Raw genomic sequence first — 19,816 nt, forward strand, 5'->3', positions numbered from 1 at the left:
CCCGTTGGGAAACCGTTAAGTGGGGAATCGAACCGGTATGGTTAAAATCTTAAAGGATCCTAGAACCTCTAACCCAGGCCATGGAGGATCTCCACCAACCAACCAACCAACCAACATGTGTGGTGACGTCAAATCTAAAGTCAGGGTAACTGCTGGAACAGCGGCTAGGACGCCCGCTAACAAACCCCCACCACACCCACTGGTTCCAAAACAAAATCATATCCACACGTACAGTATATCCCCGTCCCCAGTATTCTGCAAGGCAGTAAATTATTATTATTTTTAAAACCTGGTTTTAGTCCCTACAGCAGGAGTCTTCAACAGGGGGTCCGGGACCCCTAGGGGGTCCTCAGAGCTACTACAGGGGGTCCGCCAAATATTTGCGTGATATGATTTCGTTTTTTTTTACATTAACCACTTGAACCCTAGAATTCCTTTTCTGAGGGGAACATTAGCCGAAAATAGCAGATCTACAAGCTTTTTTGGCAAAGAGGCTATCGGTGTAGAGGGAAAAAAGAGCAGACTAAGTAAAAAAAAAAAAACTTTAATCTGAAACACAATTCTATACAATATAGAGTAAGGGGGTCCCTGCTTTATCTCTCTCTCAGCTAGGGGGTCCTTGGCCTGAAAACGTTGAAGACCCCTGCCCTACAGTGAATTTAAAGATCAGCGGACAGGCGGAGATCTCCGATGGTCCGGTCTATGCGTTAATCAGGCTGACCGTTCAGTGGATTCTGTGTCTTTCTGTCCCAAATCGACTCGTCAGTCGTTCCGGCCTTTTCGTCACGTCACCAGAACTCCCACAATGCAAAGCAAGAAGAACCTCTGTGTGAACTTAAGCTACGCCTGAAAACTGAAGCCTGATTAGACAGTCGCCTGCAGGTGTCGCTGCAACGATGAAAACGGATGTACAAGCTCATGTGTGTCAGCACCACAACAACAACAGCAGCACGTGGTTTGTGAGCTCGTATACCGGCGGCGCGCGTCACCTGCGCACAACTATACCGAGGGGTGCGTTCGGAAATGCGCACCGGGAGAACGCACTGGCCTAGTAGTTTGTATTAGAGAGCTCAGTGCTGTATTTCCGAACGCACCCCTAATGTTTGGTTGTTGTCGGGCAGAAACCTCTTTAACTTCGTATGTGTTCTCCTAAACGGATGTCCTACTACAGTTAGGGGTGGGGCGATATATCGATATCGCGATACTTTCTCCCACGATAAAGAATCAATATTAATGAAAAAAAAAACAATATTAAAGGAGGAGAAAAAATGACTTATTTTCTATCAATTGCACACCCTATGAAGACTTGAATCCATGGATTCTTTTTTGTTTTTGTCGCATTCCTAAGCTAACAATTTGATTCCCGTCTCCTAGCGGCTAATGTATCCGGTAGGGGACACAAAGTAGATTATTTGTGTCTCCTACCGGAAATACACATGGTCATCAAATTATTGTTTTAGGAATGCCACAAAAACAAAAATAAATCCATGAAATCAAGGGTTCATGGGGTGTGTAATTGATAGAAAATAAGTCATTTTTTGGGTGAACTCCTTTAATTATTTTTTTTGTTTTGTTTGTGATATGTTGTTTTTCCGACTCTTTGTGTGATGATGATTCTTAACTGTTTGCTGCTATTTTATGTGTTTATGAATTGAATACAAGGACTATCGTGATACATCGTTGGTGAAATGTCTTGCAATATATATATATATATCGAATATCGTGATATCGCAATATATCGAATATCGTGATATATATCGTTATCGTGGGCCTAATATCGCCACAGATATCGTATCGTGAGGTACCCATATCGTCCCAGCCCTAACTACAGTGTCACGCAAAAAAAGTAGCAAAAATAGCAGATCTACAAGCTCAAAACGCGTCGCGTTGCGACGCGTTTTGAGCTTGTAGATCTGCTATTTTTGAGTTGGAATCCTGAAAAGTGACAGTTTTGTAACCGTACAGGTTTCCACCTGACAGCAACGTCATACTAAAGGTATAAATGAAGCATAACGCTCTGGTTTTCAGGTGTGGGGGGGGGGGTGGGGGTGGGGGGGGTCACTCCAGAGGATGCAGGATGCTGGAGGGTTTGGTCATCCCTCTGACCCCCGTGGTGTTTCCTCCACAGTCCACATACTGGTACATCTCCTGAGAGACCTGCTCCGCGTGGCCGAAGTACGCCGTGGTGACGGTCACCCTATGGGAGAGACAGCGGAACGGGGACAAACGTGAGACCGCGAACACTTCGTTTTTTACACCGGAACCAGAGTCACACTTTAAACTTTAAACTCTACTGAATGGTTTAGTCCGGCTTCAGGTTCCTCGTGTCTGATCTGATTTTGGGAAAGACTGCTTTCAGCGTCGGTGCTCCTGGTTTCTTGGAACCTCTTGCAACAAGATCTTGAAAAGGGTCTACACCATGAATTTAAAAAATAATAATAATATTTAATAGCATATTGTTTATGTCCCTTCAAACGTTTTTCAAAAGGTTTGAGCCTAAATCAAGCCTCATATATACTCTAGGGGTGTCACGATTCACTTACCTCACGATTCGATTCAAAATCGATTCCTAGGGTGCCGATTCGATAAAAATTGCGATTCTGCGATTAATTGATATTCGATTCTGCGATTTATTGCGATTTTCTGAACAATATAAACCATGAAAAGTTGAATCATACACTTCAATGAAGGCCGGATCATGTCAGTCAGTCTTTCTGACATTGATTTCAGACAAAGTGCCAGTGAAAAAGGTACTACCTTATAATAAAAAATATCGATTTTGAATATTTTGAAACGATTTTAAAATCGTGGCATTAAGAATCGCGATTTATTCATGAATCGATTTTTTTTTGACAGGCCTAATATTAATTGAGGTCAAAAACCCCCCCAATTTTTTTTTTTTCCAAGTGAAAATGAATGTCATAGAACCTTTAAACTGGTGATGAGTTCCTCGTCAGACTAACAATGTTGTTTTGCACAGGCTCTGTTGTTGACATAAACCTGACAGAGTTTGATGGCATATAAAATATATATTTTTATGTGACACCTCTGTTAGGGGTGTGATATACCCCTTATTAGGTCCATCTAAACGATAGGAGTGATCAAATACAACTTACTGCATCATGACAACGATGTTGTGCACCTTGATGGTCTGCAGGGTGCAGTAGTCACTGAAAAATAACACACGAGACATGTTGTACAACTGAGCAGCAACACAACCACTAAGTCAGGGGTCTTTAACAGGGGCTCCGGGACCCCTAGGGGGTCCTCAGAGTTACTAAAGGGGGTCCGCCAAATCTTTGTGTGATATGATTTTTTTTTAACCTTAACCACTTGACCCCTAGCATCCCTTTTCCTGAGGAGAACTTTAGCCAAAAATAGCAGATCTACAAGCTCACAACGCCTCGCAGGCGTTGTGAGCTTTTAGATCTGCTATTTTTGGCAAAGAGGTATAGGTGTAGAGGGAAAAAAAGAGCAGACCAAGTAAAAAAAAAAGTTTCATCTGCAAAACAATTTCATGCAATATAGAGTAGGGGGTCCCTGCTTCATCTCTCTCTCAGCTAGGGGGTCCTTGGCCTGAAAACGTTGAAGACCCCTGGACTAAGTGTTGCAGGCTGCGCTGTGGGCCAATGCTGCAAGAAGTACTCAGATGTGTTACTTAAGTAAAAGTAATGTAGAAACACTCTGTTACCAGTAAAAGTCTGGTATTAAAAAAATATAAATGTATTTGCATCAGAAGTTTTAGAATGTATAAAAATCTTTTGAAAATAGCAGATCTACAAGCGTTGTTTTCACATAGCCAAAGTATATATACAGGGCTGAAGTGGCTAATGCATGTTTTTTAATCGTAATCTACAAAGTAACTAGTAACAAACGTTTTCAAATAATTGTAGTGGATTAAAATTTGCCTCTGAGCTGTAGTGGAGTAGAAGTAAAAGTACTGAAAATGTGGAAATCCTCCAGTAAAGTAACGATACCTCAAGTTTGTAGACAAGTACAATACTTGAGTAAATATACTTAGTTACTTTCCACCATTGCTGTGGGCTGTACAGTACTTACTACATGTAGCTCATCTCATCCGCTATGACAGTAGGAACCGTATAATCCACCTGAGAAAACAACAGTCAGTCAATTAAACACAGACTTAACGAGGTGATCCTATAGTTTACTGAGACATTACACTGTCTCTGTATTCTATGATCCTATAGTTTACTGAGACATTACACTGTCTCTGTATTCTATGATCCTATAGTTTACTGAGACACTACACTGTCTCTGTATTCTATGATCCTATAGTTTACTGAGACATTACACTGTCTCTGTATTCTATGATCCTATAGTTTACTGAGACACTACACTGTCTCTGTATTCTATGATCCTATAGTTTACTGAGACACTACACTGTCTCTGTATTCTATGATCCTATAGTTCATTGGTTCTCAAAGTGGGGTACGGGGACCCCCAGGGGTACTTGAGGCGGTTCCAAGGGGTCCCCAGCTAAATGATGGATAGGAACCAAATGGACCCTTATGGGTCTGTAACTCTGAGAGTTAATTAACATTGATTTTATAATATAAATTCGGGTCCCAGAGATATAAATGCCATTATATGGGGGTCCGTAGCCTAATGCATGTCAAACTGGGGGTCCTCGAAATTAAAATGGTTGAGAATCTCTGCTAGAGCCGTACAAATCTTCTCTTATGGGGGGTCCCTGGCTTATCTTTTCAAATGGGGGTCCGCGGGCAAATAAGCGTCAATTTGGGGGTCCTTGACATGAAAAAGTTTGAGAACCACTGCTATAGTTTACTGAGACATTACACTGTCTCTGTATTCTATGATCCTATAGTTTACTGAGACACTACACTGTCTCTGTATTCTATGATCCTATAGTTTACTGAGACACTACACTGTCTCTGTATTCTATGATCCTATAGTTTACTGAGACACTACACTGTCTCTGTATTCTATGATCCTATAGTTTACTGAGACACTACACTGTCTCTGTATTCTATGATCCTATAGTTTACTGAGACACTACACTGTCTCTATGTATTCTATGATCCTATAGTTTACTGAGACATTACACTGTCTCTGTATTCTATGATCCTATAGTTTACTGAGACATTACACTGTCTCTGTATTCTATGATCCTATAGTTTATTGAGACACTACACTGTCTCTCTGTATTCTATGATCCTATAGTTTACTGAGACATTACACTGTCTCTGTATTCTATGATCCTATAGTTTACTGAGACATTACACTGTCTCTGTATTCTATGATCCTATAGTTTACTGAGACACTACACTGTCTCTGTGTATTCTATGATCCTATAGTTTACTGAGACATTACACTGTCTCTGTATTCTATGATCCTATAGTTTACTGAGACATTACACTGTCTCTGTATTCTATGATCCTATAGTTTACTGAGACATTACACTGTCTCTCTGTATTCTATGATCCTATAGTTTACTGAGACACTACACTGTCTCTCTGTATTCTATGATCCTATAGTTTACTGAGACATTACACTGTCTCTCTGTATTCTATGATCCTATACTTTACTGAGACACTACACTGTCTCTCTGTATTCTATGATCCTATAGTTTACTGAGACACTACACTGTCTCTGTATTCTATGATCCTATAGTTTACTGAGACACTACACTGTCTCTGTATTCTATGATCCTATAGTTTACTGAGACATTACACTGTCTCTGTGTATTCTATGATCCTATAGTTTACTGAGACACTACACTGTCTCTGTGTATTCTATGATCCTATAGTTTACTGAGACACTACACTGTCTCTGTGTATTCTATGATCCTATAGTTTACTGAGACATTACACTGTCTCTGTGTATTCTATGATCCTATAGTTTACTGAGACACTACACTGTCTCTCTGTATTCTATGATCCTATAGTTTACTGAGACACTACACTGTCTCTGTATTCTATGATCCTATAGTTTACTGAGACACTACACTGTCTCTGTATTCTATGATCCTATAGTTTACTGAGACATTACACTGTCTCTGTGTATTCTATGATCCTATAGTTTACTGAGACATTACACTGTCTCTGTGTATTCTATGATCCTATAGTTTACTGAGACACTACACTGTCTCTGTGTATTCTATGATCCTATAGTTTACTGAGACACTACACTGTCTCTGTGTATTCTATGATCCTATAGTTTACTGAGACATTACACTGTCTCTGTGTATTCTATGATCCTATAGTTTACTGAGACACTACACTGTCTCTCTGTATTCTATGATCCTATAGTTTACTGAGACACTACACTGTCTCTGTATTCTATGATCCTATAGTTTACTGAGACATTACACTGTCTCTGTGTATTCTATGATCCTATAGTTTACTGAGACATTACACTGTCTCTGTGTATTCTATGATCCTATAGTTTACTGAGACACTACACTGTCTCTGTATTCTATGATCCTATAGTTTACTGAGACACTACACTGTCTCTGTATTCTATGATCCTATAGTTTACTGAGACATTACACTGTCTCTGTATTCTATGTATGTGTGTACCTTGTTTACAGTAAGTCTCTCTGGATAAAGAGAGAGTGATAAATGACTACATTGTAAATTGTCAAGAATCTAAAGTTGTAACGTATCACACTCTCATAGCAGGAGGAGGTTAAAGGTCATTGTACCTGCTTCATGTCCAGAGGACTGATGGCTGTGAAGTTGCTGATGCGAGATTTGCCGATGACCGTCTTGGCGAACTGGACCTGAGCCGTTATGTTGGCCACTTCCACAGAGTAGTAGTTGTTGTTAGTGATGTTTAGAGTGTTCTGGGAGGAGGAGGAGCACAGACACGGGGAAGTCAGCACATCTAGGAACATGCCTACAATACAACTTAAGATACAACCTATAGAACTAGGCTGTATGTGGGCTGTCTCATGTTAGCCTGGGCAGCACTCCATTTTCGGGTATATGATCCGGTCGGGAACGGAAGTAAAAAAAATAAAAAGTGGCCGGATGGGCAGAACCGGAAAGACGTCTCACCCCAAAATAGGTCCGTCCTAATAAAATCCTTGATACGGCATAGTTTAGCTTATTTTTTAAATGTAAATGTGCGTGCACTATCCGGAGACTATTTAGCGTCGGTATTATCCCACGGGGAAATTCTATTCCATTTAAATAGTGATTGGGGAACCAAAACAAAGCGGCACCGCAAAACCGGATGGGCAGAATCCGAAAAGAGGATTATTTTTTCTTTTTTTTTTCAGTAGGCGTGGCCTAGACCAGATCATATGGGTCTTTTGTAACGCACACCAGGCTTTCCTCCGAGGTGGAAAGACTGGTGATGCGAGGTTAGTCTCATGTAAGCTTACAGTCTTTATGTTATGGTAACATGTTATGGTAACATGGTATGGTAACATGTTATGGTAACATGTTATGGTAACATGGTATAAAGGTGGGCAAAATAAGCTTCGGCTTCAGCCCATACCTTTTCGGTCAAATAGTCATCTTGTTGACTAAGTTGTACTATATGTTCAACTGTTTTGTTTAAAAAGTTGTACTGTATGTTCAACTGTTTTGTATGAAAAAAAAAAAAAAATCATGACTGAAATAAAACTAACTAACTAAGGTAACATGGTATGGTAACATGTTATGGTAACATGTTAAGCCAACATGTTATGGTAACATGTTATGGTAAAATGTTAAGCCAACATGTTACGGTATCATGTTATGGTAACATGTTAAGCCAACATGTTATGGTAACATGGTATGGTAACATGTTATGGTAACATGTTAAGCCAACATTTTATGGTAACATGTTAAGCCAACATGTTATGGTAACATGTTATGGTAACATGTTATGGTAACATGTTAAGCCAATATGTTATGGTAACATGTTATGGTAACATGTTATGGTAACATGTTAAGCCAACATGTTATGGTAACATGTTATGGTAACATGTTAAGCCAACATGTTATGGTAACATGTTATGGTAACATGGAAACTGAGCCGCTAAACACACAGAGTTGAACATTATGTTGAACATCAAAGTCTGGGTAAGTCAGAAAAAAAGGTATTTCCCAAAATGTTGGGTGTGAATAATTTAAGAAAAATACATCAGGTCCATCTGAGATATTATATAGATAATATAGAAGCTGAAAACACATCTCCATCTAAAAAACAAACACACACAAACAACATATCTCCATAGTGAACCCAACAGCCAACTATTGAGGCCCTACAGTAGAGCCTGTACCACAACAAGGAGACAAGACTGTAGGCTAACAGTGAAGAAAGGCAGCGCTCATGGATTAAAGAAATAACTAAATACTCACAACATAATATTGTTAGGCCAAGCCCTAATATGCAATTAGGAGGGTGGGGGCAGGCAGTGACTTTTTGCAGGGGCTAGTTTTGAATTGCAGCCACCTGTAAGTGCTATTTTAGAGCGGTTTTGAAGGAGAGTAGGGATTTACACTCCTTTATGTGGGGCGTTGTTCCACAGCTAATCTCTCAAGAACAGATTCTGCTCTGCATTTGAATCTGTCGGGGGGGTTCGTCGTATCGCGTACGCACTGGCCTACAAGTGGGCGTGCCGTCAGATCAGGAAGCAGGTCGCGCTTTACCCAATCAAATGTAGTGGGCGGGATTACGTGTCCGCCGATCCTTCCCCTCTAGAAACAAACCGAAACTCATTTAACAATAGTGTCCGCGTAGCAGACAAAACCACGGAAAGATATTCACATTTTAACACATTGGCTGCCATTGACGCAGATCTGCGTTCATTTGCGCAAAAGCCCGTTGGCTGCCATTGACGCAGATCTGCGTTCTTTCAAAAAAAAAAAAAAATCAAAATAAAAGTTTTTTTTTTTTTTTTTTTTTTTTTTTTTTTAATTTTTCAAAAAAACCCAAAGACCAAGGAGATATGATTTTCCGAAGAGTTTTGCTCCCAGACACTTCCTTATAACTGAAAACTTAGAAATGATGTATCTCGGCTCCTAAGTGCTTTTTTTTTCTCATTGAAAAAGTCTGGCAGCCAGCTGTAGGTAAAAATTCAAAAAGCTGGCAGCCAATGAGTTAACTTGCTCTTTCATCATAGAAACAAGTGGGTTTATAACCAAAACCATCCATGTTCTCTGGGAGAAGTGGTGTTAGTGTTCCGTGTAGAAATATTGTTAGTGGGAATGAAAACATAGTCGCACCATCGGTAGTGAAAGGCTGAAGGCAGACCAAAACCCCGGTTTCCTTGTGCACGTGTGCTACGTCGACTTCCTCCCAGAGCTAAGTAAAATAGTTAAAAACAGCAGAGGGCGCTGTTTTTCCTTATTTATTTGGCGATGGGTTCCCAGATTGTTCCACAGCCAACCAGGTGAAGAAATCGCACATTGAGGCATTAACCCATTGAGACCTGAAACTGTGTCATTTTTAGATTTGAGCTAAAAAAGCATTATTTTACACTTTGGGCTATTCAAAAATAGCAGATCTACAAGCTCATAGCGTGGCACCGAGTGCCGCGCTACGAGCTTGTAGATCTGCTATTTTTGAAAAATCGTGAAAATGTGTGCAAATCTTTGAATATATATATTTTCAAAGCAAACATTTTTTAATCAAATCTTTACTTCTGGGGGGTCCCTGGAACAAAATATTTTGATGGGGGTCCGCGGCCAAATACATATAATTCTGGGGGTCCTTGACATGAAAAAGATTGAGCACCACTGATATAGAAACATACGTTTTTCAGAATTGTTTTTTAGGAGACATGTAGAATCGGCTTCAGGTCTCAATGGGTTAATCTTTGCATTTAAGAAGAGTATCAAAGACCATTAGAGTTTTAGTGGAAGATGCTGCTGAAAACGTATTGTATTGCTAGTTTGAACACTTCAAATATTCTAATCTTAAAACAACAAATACCCTAAAATAGCCGATCTGTAAGCTCAGACGCGTTGTGGAGCTTGTAGATCGGCTATCTTCAGACAGGTGTCCATAGAAGACATGCTGGCTTCTATGGACGTTCCACAGAAGTGCAGCTCACCATGATGTTCAGATAGACCATGAAGCTAACAGGCTAACAGGCTCACCGTGATGTTCAGATAGACCATGAAGCTAACAGGCTAACAGGCTAACAGGCAGCTCACCGTGATGTTCAGATAGACCATGAGGCTAACAGGCTAACAGGCTAACAGGCTAACAGGCAGCTCACCGTGATGTTCAGGTAGACCATGAGGCTAACAGGCTAACAGGCTAACAGGCTCACCGTGATGTTCAGATAGACCATGAAGCTAACAGGCTAACAGGCTAACAGGCTCAACGTGATGTTTATAGACCATGAGGCTAACAGGCTAACAGGCTCACCGTGATGTTCAGGTAGACCATGAGGCTAACAGGCTAACAGGCTAACAGGCTCACCGTGATGTTCAGATAGACCATGAGGCTAACATGCTAACAGGCTAACAGGCTAACAGGCTCACTGTGATGTTCAGATAGACCATGAGGCTAACATGCTAACAGGCTAACAGGCTCACTGTGATGTTCAGGTAGACCATGAGGCTAACAGGCTAACAGGCTGACCGTGATGTTCAGGTAGACCATGAGGCTAACAGGCTAACAGGCTAACAGGCTCACCGTGATGTTCAGATAGACCATGAGGCTAACAGGCTAACAGGCTCACCGTGATGTTCAGGGTGTTCACTCTCCATTCCGACATCTCACCACTCCGACTAGTGGCTTCCGCGTGCGGTTAGGGTTAGGGTTAGGGTTAGGTATAGGGTTCGTCAACGTCGGAAAGGCGACATGTCGGAAAGGAGAAATGCACCCGATGTTCAGGTAGACCATGAGGCTAACAGGCTAACAGGCTAACAGGCTCACTGTGATGTTCAGATGGACCATGAGGCTAACAGGCTAACATGCTAACAGGCTAACAGGCTCACCGTGATGTTCAGATGGACCATGAGGCTAACAGGCTAACAGGCTAACAGGCTAACAGGCTCACTGTGATGTTCAGATGGACCATGAGGCTAACAGGCTAACATGCTAACAGGCTAACAGGCTAACAGGCTCACCGTGATGTTCAGATGGACCATGAGGCTAACAGGCTAACAGGCTAACAGGCTAACAGGCTCACTGTGATGTTCAGATAGATAGACGATGAGGCTAACAGGCTAACATGCTAACATGCTAACAGGCTGACCGTGATATTCAGGTAGACGATGCGTTTCTCCTGGTCGTAGCTGACATAGACGGACTTGACGCCCACGTAGGAGACGTCGATGGTCCGAGGGAAGAGGAAGAAGACGGCCAGGCTGGACAGCAGCAGACACAGCATGACGGACGCCGTCACGTACAGCTTCCTGGGAGAGGATTCAAACGTTGTGATGAAACAGACCAGTGGTTCACAAACTGGGGGGCCGGGACCCCCGAGGATGATTAGCTTTAATGTGTAACAATGTTTTCTCACTCAACAGTAAACAAACCAACATACAGTATAAGTGTACACAGGGTATCTGCACCAGGGATTCCGTTAACCGGTATTTACCGGCCACTGACCGATAAAATGTTTAATTGGCCGTTATTTATAAACACCACCGGCAGACGCGTCGCTAGGGCTCTACTAGGTCGGGGGCTTAGCCCCGCAGGCAATGGGCACATGCACGCGCGCTGCGCGTGCATGTGCCCCTCCTCCCGCGCGCGCGTTTTTTAACGCGGATTTCGCGGATTTGGGTGCTTTCCCCCCCGTTTTTTGTTACTTTATTTCGGTTAGGGGTAGGGTTAGGTTAGGGTGATAGATATATAATTAAAAAAAAAAAAAAAAACTTTTAATTTTTTTTAATTTTTTTTATTGGTGGCTTTGGATAAAACATTGGTGGCTATAGCCACCGAAGCCCACCCCTAACGACGCCACTGACCACCGGCCACCGTGGCCGGTTGGGAAAATGCTGTTATTAAGCTATTTTATCATTTAAGCCTATTATTAATATTATTATTATTAGGATAAAGTAGTTGTGGCTACAACCATTACGTGTGGGTGGTGCACAGTGACTGTCTGCCTGTAATGGATAAAGTGGTGAAAGTTGGTGAAAGCTGATGACAGCGATTGCAGCAGGCTACTAGAGGCATGTGATCAACCTCCCTTGCGTCCACATATATCATGACATATATAATTAACGTTAACAAAACAAAACCTACTTTTGCATATTAAGGTTGAATGAGATGTAAAGCCCAACATATATATTAATTTGTTCATACTGTGCGACGGTGTCGCGCAGGGCAAGGCTCTGGCGCAGGGTAACCGGAGGACTCGGCCCAAAACGTTTTTTTTTTTTTTTTTTTTTTTTTTTTAACCATGTTCAGAACCCAAGATATCATCATCATCTGAAGATTTGCAGCTCCATCCACTCCTTGTTTAACTTAGAACTGAAAAAGGCTGTATCTCACTTCCTAAGCACTTTTAGTTTTCTGTGAAAAAAACACTGGCCCTGGGACAACATCATTCTGAAATAATTCTGGCAATTCTGGCAATCAATGAGTTAAGTTTAGGAATAAGCCATAAGGTTAGGGTTAGGCATAGTTTACTGATGTTACGTGTAGGCAGGGCCGGAGTGGGACTCCAAATCTGGCCGGGAGATACACGCCCACCCAGGCCACCCTGCGCGCGCGCAGCGCGCGCCGTTTTTTTTGGGGGGGCCTTTTTTTTGGGGGCCTTACAAAAGGGGGGCCTTTTTGGGGGTTAAAGGTAGGGGGGAGGCCTGCAGCTGCACTGAGCTGCAAGCAACACTGACTGCATTGAATTGAAATTGACTGTGGTTGGCCTGGCCTGAGCTTAGGAGAGATTTTTTTTTGCTGCATCACTTAAGCGCCGCGCTGGCTGTGGATGGCTGGCCTGACCTGATATTTTTTTTTTATGCAAATATTGCAAATTGTGTAGTGATTAGTGAATGAGCATATCATATGGTCCATATACCATTGCTATTATTATTAATGTCCTGCCTTTATTTTTATGCCATTGTTAAACTGCTTTTGATGTGTTTTTTTCTCTGCTTTGTTGTTGATTTGTGTTGCTTTTTCTGTAAAGAACTTTTGCTTTATTTATTTTTATTTTCTGTATTTCACCCTGTAAAGCACTTTGAGCTGTATTTATGTCATGAAAGGTGCTATATAAATAAAGTTTATTATTATTATTATTATTATTATCATCATAGACCTTATACAATGTAGTATGTCACCTTTCCTGGCTCCTGGCTAGCAAGAAAAACACTTCCTTAAATGACATAACAACACCATGAACAATGTTAAGATAAACGGGTGCATTATTTATTTACAAATGCATCATGTCCTATTTGTAAAGGACACACACACACACACACACACACACACACACACACACACACACACACACACACACAGGGCTGAGATGTTTAACGTACGTGCGTCGGGGCCTGAGCCTTTGGTCGCTGTATGGAATCAGAGCCACCAGTTGATTTTCCTGACCTGAAAAACAATCATATATACAGTATACGTTAAGAGCAGGTTTACTGTAGGGTCTGCAGCTCTGACTGAACATTAACCCATTAAGACCTGGAACTGTGTCATTTTTAGATTTGAGCTAAAAAAGCATTATTTTACACTTTGGGCTATTCAAAAATAGCAGATCTACAAGCTCATAGCGCGGCACCGAGTGCCGCGCTACGAGCTTGTAGATCTGCTATTTTTGAAAAATCGTGAAAATGTGCGCAAATCTTTGAATATGTATATTTTTAAAGCGAACATTTTAAACTCAAATCTTTGCTTCTGGGGGGTCCCTGGAACAACATATTTTGATGGGGGTCTGCGGCCAAATACATATCATTTTGGGGGTCCTTGACATGAAAAAGATTGAGCACCACTGATATAGAAACATACGTTTTTCAGAAAACTGTTGAAATTTAGGAGACATGTAGAATCGGCTTCAGGTCTTAATGCTCTGACTGAACAACTAGGACTTAAACATGAACCCATGTATGTCAATGTGTTACTTGTTTATACTGGGACTGTCTATATCAGTGGTTCTCAAACTTTTTCATGTCAAGGACCCCTAAATTGACACATATTAGCCCGCGGACCCCCATTTCAAAAGATATGCCAGGGACCCCCATAAGAGAAGTTTTTTTTACGGCTCTAGCTGGGGACCCCCTGGAACTCCCTCAAGGACCCCTGGGGGTCCCCGGACCCCACTTTGAGAACCAATGGTCTATATTATGTCCCACACCTTTCCAAACCAAGGTTTACACTGTGCTTTGCATACACAGTGAGCTTGTAGATCGTCTATTTTCGCAGGACACAAAGTCAAACAAATAGAGCTTAAAAAGGAGTAGATCACCCAAAACATGACCTATTTTCTATCGATTACACACCCTGTGAAGACTTGAATTCATGGAGATTGTTTTGTTTTTGCTGGATTCCTGAGACAGTAATAACGAGCGGGTCATCGGTCAGTAGGAGACTCCGCCAGTCATCAAATTATTACAGGCTTAGAAATGCGACAAAAACAAATGTAAAAATATAAATGACTTCTCTATTATTCAATTCATCTAAAAAGTCATCAATATAATAATCGCTAAGAAGAAAATCATCACTAGTTGGAGCCCTAGTATGACCCATGTAGACCTGAATCTAAAAACACCTTCTAAACCCTGACCTAAGTTTGTTGAAAAACTGATCGAAAAGTTTATTTCGAATAAGGTAATTTTTAACTAAAACAATATAACAAATGACAGCAAATAATTCAGAATAACAGTTAAATTAAAAAAAAATGCATATTTGAAAAGGAGAGGGAAGAAGCATAACTTATTGCTCCCACCCCTTAAAAAAAAAATCTTATTCAAATAAATTACAAAAATGTATGTTTCTACAGTATATACTGTTTACAGCAACAACTACACCAAAAGGGGTTCCCGGATTGATAAAGGTACGGTAACATAATTGGTGATAAAATGCATAATAGACCATATTCACACGGCGGTCATATTGCCATTAAAGGGTTATTTCACTTTCAAAAAAACGTTTGGTCATTTTATCGTCTACTCAGGCCTTTGTGAGCCCCCCAGACAGTTTTTAAGTTGCTCGATTCAGTATTTAGATATTTGATATTCATTTTATCAGACACGCCCCCTTCCTATACAAACCCATTATAACTTCAAACTCCATTTTAACCATGTTAGATTCATCAAAAACACCCGTCCTGGGTTCTGGTGAGTCATACCGCCCCCCTAATACGCGAGGAGGCCGTGTTTTTTCAATTACCTTTTTCATTTATTTTTAATATTTTTTGGGGAAAATGAAAAAAATAAAATACAATAAAAAAAGAAAAGAAAAGAAAAGAAAATGAATTGGAAAACCACGGCCCCCTCACGCATTAGGAGGGCAGGGTGAGTCACCAGAACCAAGGACGGGTGTTTTCGATGAATCTAACATGGTTAAAATGGAGTTTGAAGTTACAATGGGTTCGAATAAGAAGTGGGGTTGTCTGATAAAATGAATATCAAATATTTAAATATTGAATAAAGCATCTTAAAAACGGTCTGGGGGTCTCACAAAGGCCTGAGTAGACGATAAAATGACCAAAAGTCAATGAAATGCCACCCCAGTTGCCACAGCAACGCAATGTTAAATTCCAAAATGGCCGCCGCGTGAATATGGACTATTACATCCAGAGTAGCTGCTGTGTGATGATGCTCTGCTTACCTCTAGGAATCCTCCCAGTGCCCTGGCAGGTGGGGCAGGTCACGCTGTCTCGTCCAGTGAACTCCACGTAGGGGAACTGGGACACGTCCCCTCCCCCCCCGCCCACAGCTTTACCATCCTCGCCCTCCAGAGGAGACGTCAGACTGTCCTGGCAGTCGTCGTGGGACGGCTGCTTGGTAAGACGGGACAGTGACTTCCCCATAGTCACACCTACGAGGAAAACACACAGAGCGTGAAGCAGAGGAAACACTCAATCAGTTTGTTCTACACGTTTGGTAGAAGTTCAGCCTGCGTGATAATAACTAATGTCTATGGCAGGGGTCTTCAACAGGGGGTCCGGGACCCCTAGGGGGTCCTCAAAGTTTACTACAGGGGGTCCGCCAAAGTGATATGTTGTTTTTTTTACCTTAAAGGAGGAGTTCACCCAAAAAATTACTTATTTTCTATCAATTGCACACCCCATGAAGCCTTGAATTCATGGATTTGTTTTTGTTTTTGTCGCATTCCTAAGCTAATAATTTGATGACTGGGTGTATTTCCGGTAGGAGACACAAATAATCTACTTTGTGTCTCCTACCGGATACATTAGCCGGTAGGAGACAGGAATCAAATTATTAGCTTTGTGACAAAAACTTTTTAAAAATCATGAATTCAAGGCTTCATGTGGTGTGCAATTGAGAGAAAATAAGTATTTTTTGGGTGAACTACTCCTTTAACCACTTCAACCCTAGCATCCCTTTTCTGAGGAGAACTTTAGCCAAAAAATAGCCGATCTACAAGCTCACAACGCCTCGCGCTGCGAGGCGTTGTGAGCTTGTAGATCGGCTATTTTTTGGCAAAGAAGTGTTTGGTGTAGAGGGGGAAAAATAGCAGACCAAGTAAACAAAAAAGTTGAATCTGAAACACAATTTTATACAATATAGAGTAGGGGGTCCCTGCTTCATCTCTCTCTTAGCTAGGGGGTCCTTGGCCTGAAAACGTTGAAGACCCCTGGTCGTCTATAGAGCACCGAAGTCTGACGTAATTTACGCATCCTACCTGGTTCGCGGTCCCCCCACCCCCCCGTTCTGAATCCCCATAGACGTGTTTAATATCGCGTCAAATAAGAACTGTGTTCCAAAAATAAACTAATGACCCCGGTGGTTTGACTCTTATGGATATGAAGCATCAACTGACGGTGAGAAAACGATAATGTTACTTCCGCCGAATTAGTTAAATTTTCTCCAGAAACAGACTGTATCAAATATAAGTGACTGACTATCATAAACGATACAATTCTTATATGAGACGATTCTAAGATGACCCAATGTTATTCTCCATAGAGAAATGACTTTACGACCCAGGGGAGGTAGCTGCAAGCAACTCTTATAGATGATATAATGCTATCTGGCATCTAGAGTTGCAAAACCATTGGAAACAAGACCGCAAGGACTTTCATGAACGACCTGTTAAAAGGAATTATCCTTTTTACCAACCCTTAAGAGCCCATACATCCAATAATATCTGATCAACATTAAACGTTTTTTTAAACAGGTTTTAGTTTAATAAAAAAACACCATAGATATGTTATGAGCTACTTCACTTCTACTACTTCTAAGTAGGCCTGTCACAATGATTACATAATCATCGTCTCATCACAATTATTTGAGATAATCTTTTTGCATAATCGTTTCCATGTTGAATTGTTTTTCACACATTTTCAAATATAAAAATAGCAGATCTACAAGCTTATCGCGTTCAACCCAGATTTGGCTCAAAGGGATTACATTACAGTCATTTAGCAGACGCTTTTATCCAAAGCGACTTACAGTTAGTGCATTCAACATAGGTAGGGAACGAAACTACTAATCACCAGAAGTCTGAAGTGCATTCTCTTCTAAAACAAGCAACTAAGAGTATACCTAGCGCTAAGGTAAAAGTGTAATATATCAGCTACCTACTGAGACACATAGGAAAATCAAATGAGCGAGATCCAATAAGACAAGAGCTCGTAGAGATAATTTCTTTTTGATTTAATACTACCCGTTTCTATGATGTTTTTGCATATTTGTGCTATTGTCTGTCTTAAAATGTTTCGATGAATTGAATACACAGGACCCCAATGGAAACAAGCATTCTTGTGTTTAATCCTTTTAGCATCCTTTTGTATTGAACTACCTCTGTACTTGTTTTTGCAAACTGTTAATAAAGTATTACATCAATAAATCAATCAGTAAAGCTTTCCTTACAGCTGAAATGTTGAGTTTAACGTTGTTTACAATCAGATCAGACTTTAAAGGTTGGTATTGTAACGCGGGATGCCAGATATTAAACATAGAATCTAAGAGTTACTAAGGCTTTACATCATTGGTTCTCAAAGTGGGGTCCGGGGACCCCCAGGGGTACTTGAGGGGGTTCCAGGGGGTCCCCAGCTAAATGATGGATAGGAACCAAATCGACCCTAAGCAAAGCAAAGTTTGTTGTTTACCCAGGGTGTCGGACTAAGTACGAAACTTGTTTCCAGCCAGACCCTGCATGGAAGCCTTGCTCAAGGGCTATTCAGCGGTGATTCATGATCGATGTGATGAATTGGGGAATCGAACTAGGGACCTTCCGGTATCAAGGCCGCCCCTCTAACCACTAGGCCACCGCTTATGGGTCTGTAACTCTGAGAGTGTCCAAATGGAACCAAATGGACCCTAACGGGTCCATTTGGTTCCATTTGGACACTCTCAGAGTTACATTAACATTGATTTTACAGTATGACTTGGGGTCCCAGAGATATGAATGCCATTAAATGGGGGTCCGTAGCCTAAAATGCATGTCAAACTGGGTCCTTGAAATTAAAATGGTTGAGAATCACTGCAAAAAAATCGTCTCTTATGGGGGTCCCTGGCATATGTTTTGAAATGGGGGTCCGCGGGCTAATAAGTGTCAATTTGGGGGTCCTTGACATGAAAAAGTTTGAGAACCACTGCTTTACATAAGGACAATAACAGAGCAGCTATTCAGTCACATTCAGATAATTACATCAGCAGGAAAACAACACAACACTCATCCAACATAATATCAGCTGGTCTCCTGTCACAACATCGATATAACATCGATATAACATCGATATAACATCGATATATCGCCCAATCCACCTATCACACTGAAATGAACGAATAATCGAGCTGTCATCAACAACAACAACAACAGCAGCTATGTAGCTACTTAAGCTAGCTGGCTAGTTAGCTACCGTAGCTAGCGTGAGCTAACTGTCAACAACACACACACACACACACACACACACACACACACACACACACACACACACACACACACACACACACACACACACACACACTGACACACACAGTCACACACACAGTCAACGTATTTAAATTAAACACATTAACGGTTTACTGGAGACACGCAGCTAAACAACACGATACACTCATTCATTAATGATGCCAAACGTATTGATTACAATAAAATAAAAGGCTTTTATATCAACAATACCCGAGTAAACAGCTTCTTAGTTCCAGCTTCACACAGAGATGGACTTACAGCTTTGTTTATCTAAACCTCCAGTCACCAGCAGGCTGTGTGCAATGCATGGCCTGCTTTCTATTGGCTGTTCAGTGCCCACATCCGGTCTAAAGCCCGCCTACTGTATCCGGTCATTTAAAAGCACGCGCACAGGGGTCGTTTCCGTATCCGCTCTAGACCGGATCTGTAATCTGAAAAGTGAATCGCATCCGGTCCTGACCTGACGGGCCAGAACGGACATGCGCAGTGCGCGGCACATAGCGTGGGGGTGGGGGTGGGGTGGGGGGGGGGGGCATCGTCCTGTCAATCAAAGCCCCCGTGTGTATATATATTTCGTCGTATAACGGTGTTGCGCGCCAAAAACAGACGATCTATAAGCTCAGTCAGAGCTTGTAGATCTGCTGTTCTTCAGACACATAGTTCTTACTGTAGCCTACATATTTTTTATTTTTTGAGCGGTGTAGCCGCTCCTAAAAGTGGGTTTGGGACCCATCAGTGGCGAAAGTTTTTCTTTCCATGAACTGTGATTGGCTGATTGGCTGTGAGGTACTGTGATTGGCTAGCGAGACCATGATGAAATTAATAACCT

The 19,816-nt window shown here is 41.4% G+C and overlaps 1 protein-coding gene across 1 annotated transcript; it reads right to left on the reverse strand.

The window, feature by feature from the left end:
• Window positions 1-1,918: 1,918 nt before the first annotated feature.
• tmem106bb (transmembrane protein 106Bb) lies at window positions 1,919-19,248 on the reverse strand. The gene is made up of 8 exons (XM_084079944.1): window positions 19,198-19,248; window positions 15,715-15,924; window positions 13,419-13,482; window positions 11,186-11,345; window positions 6,686-6,826; window positions 4,060-4,109; window positions 3,117-3,170; window positions 1,919-2,197 (listed from the first exon to the last, which is right to left on the reverse strand). The coding sequence occupies exons 2-8, from the start codon at window positions 15,914-15,916 to the stop codon at window positions 2,059-2,061; spliced, it is 810 nt and encodes a 269-aa protein (XP_083936070.1). The 5' UTR covers window positions 15,917-15,924; window positions 19,198-19,248; the 3' UTR covers window positions 1,919-2,058.
• Between the last annotated feature and the right edge of the window lie 568 nt (window positions 19,249-19,816).

This window comes from Gymnoscopelus microlampas (assembly GCF_963454915.1).
Source record: "Gymnoscopelus microlampas genome assembly, chromosome: 15".
NCBI classification, from domain to species: domain Eukaryota; kingdom Metazoa; phylum Chordata; class Actinopteri; order Myctophiformes; family Myctophidae; genus Gymnoscopelus; species Gymnoscopelus microlampas.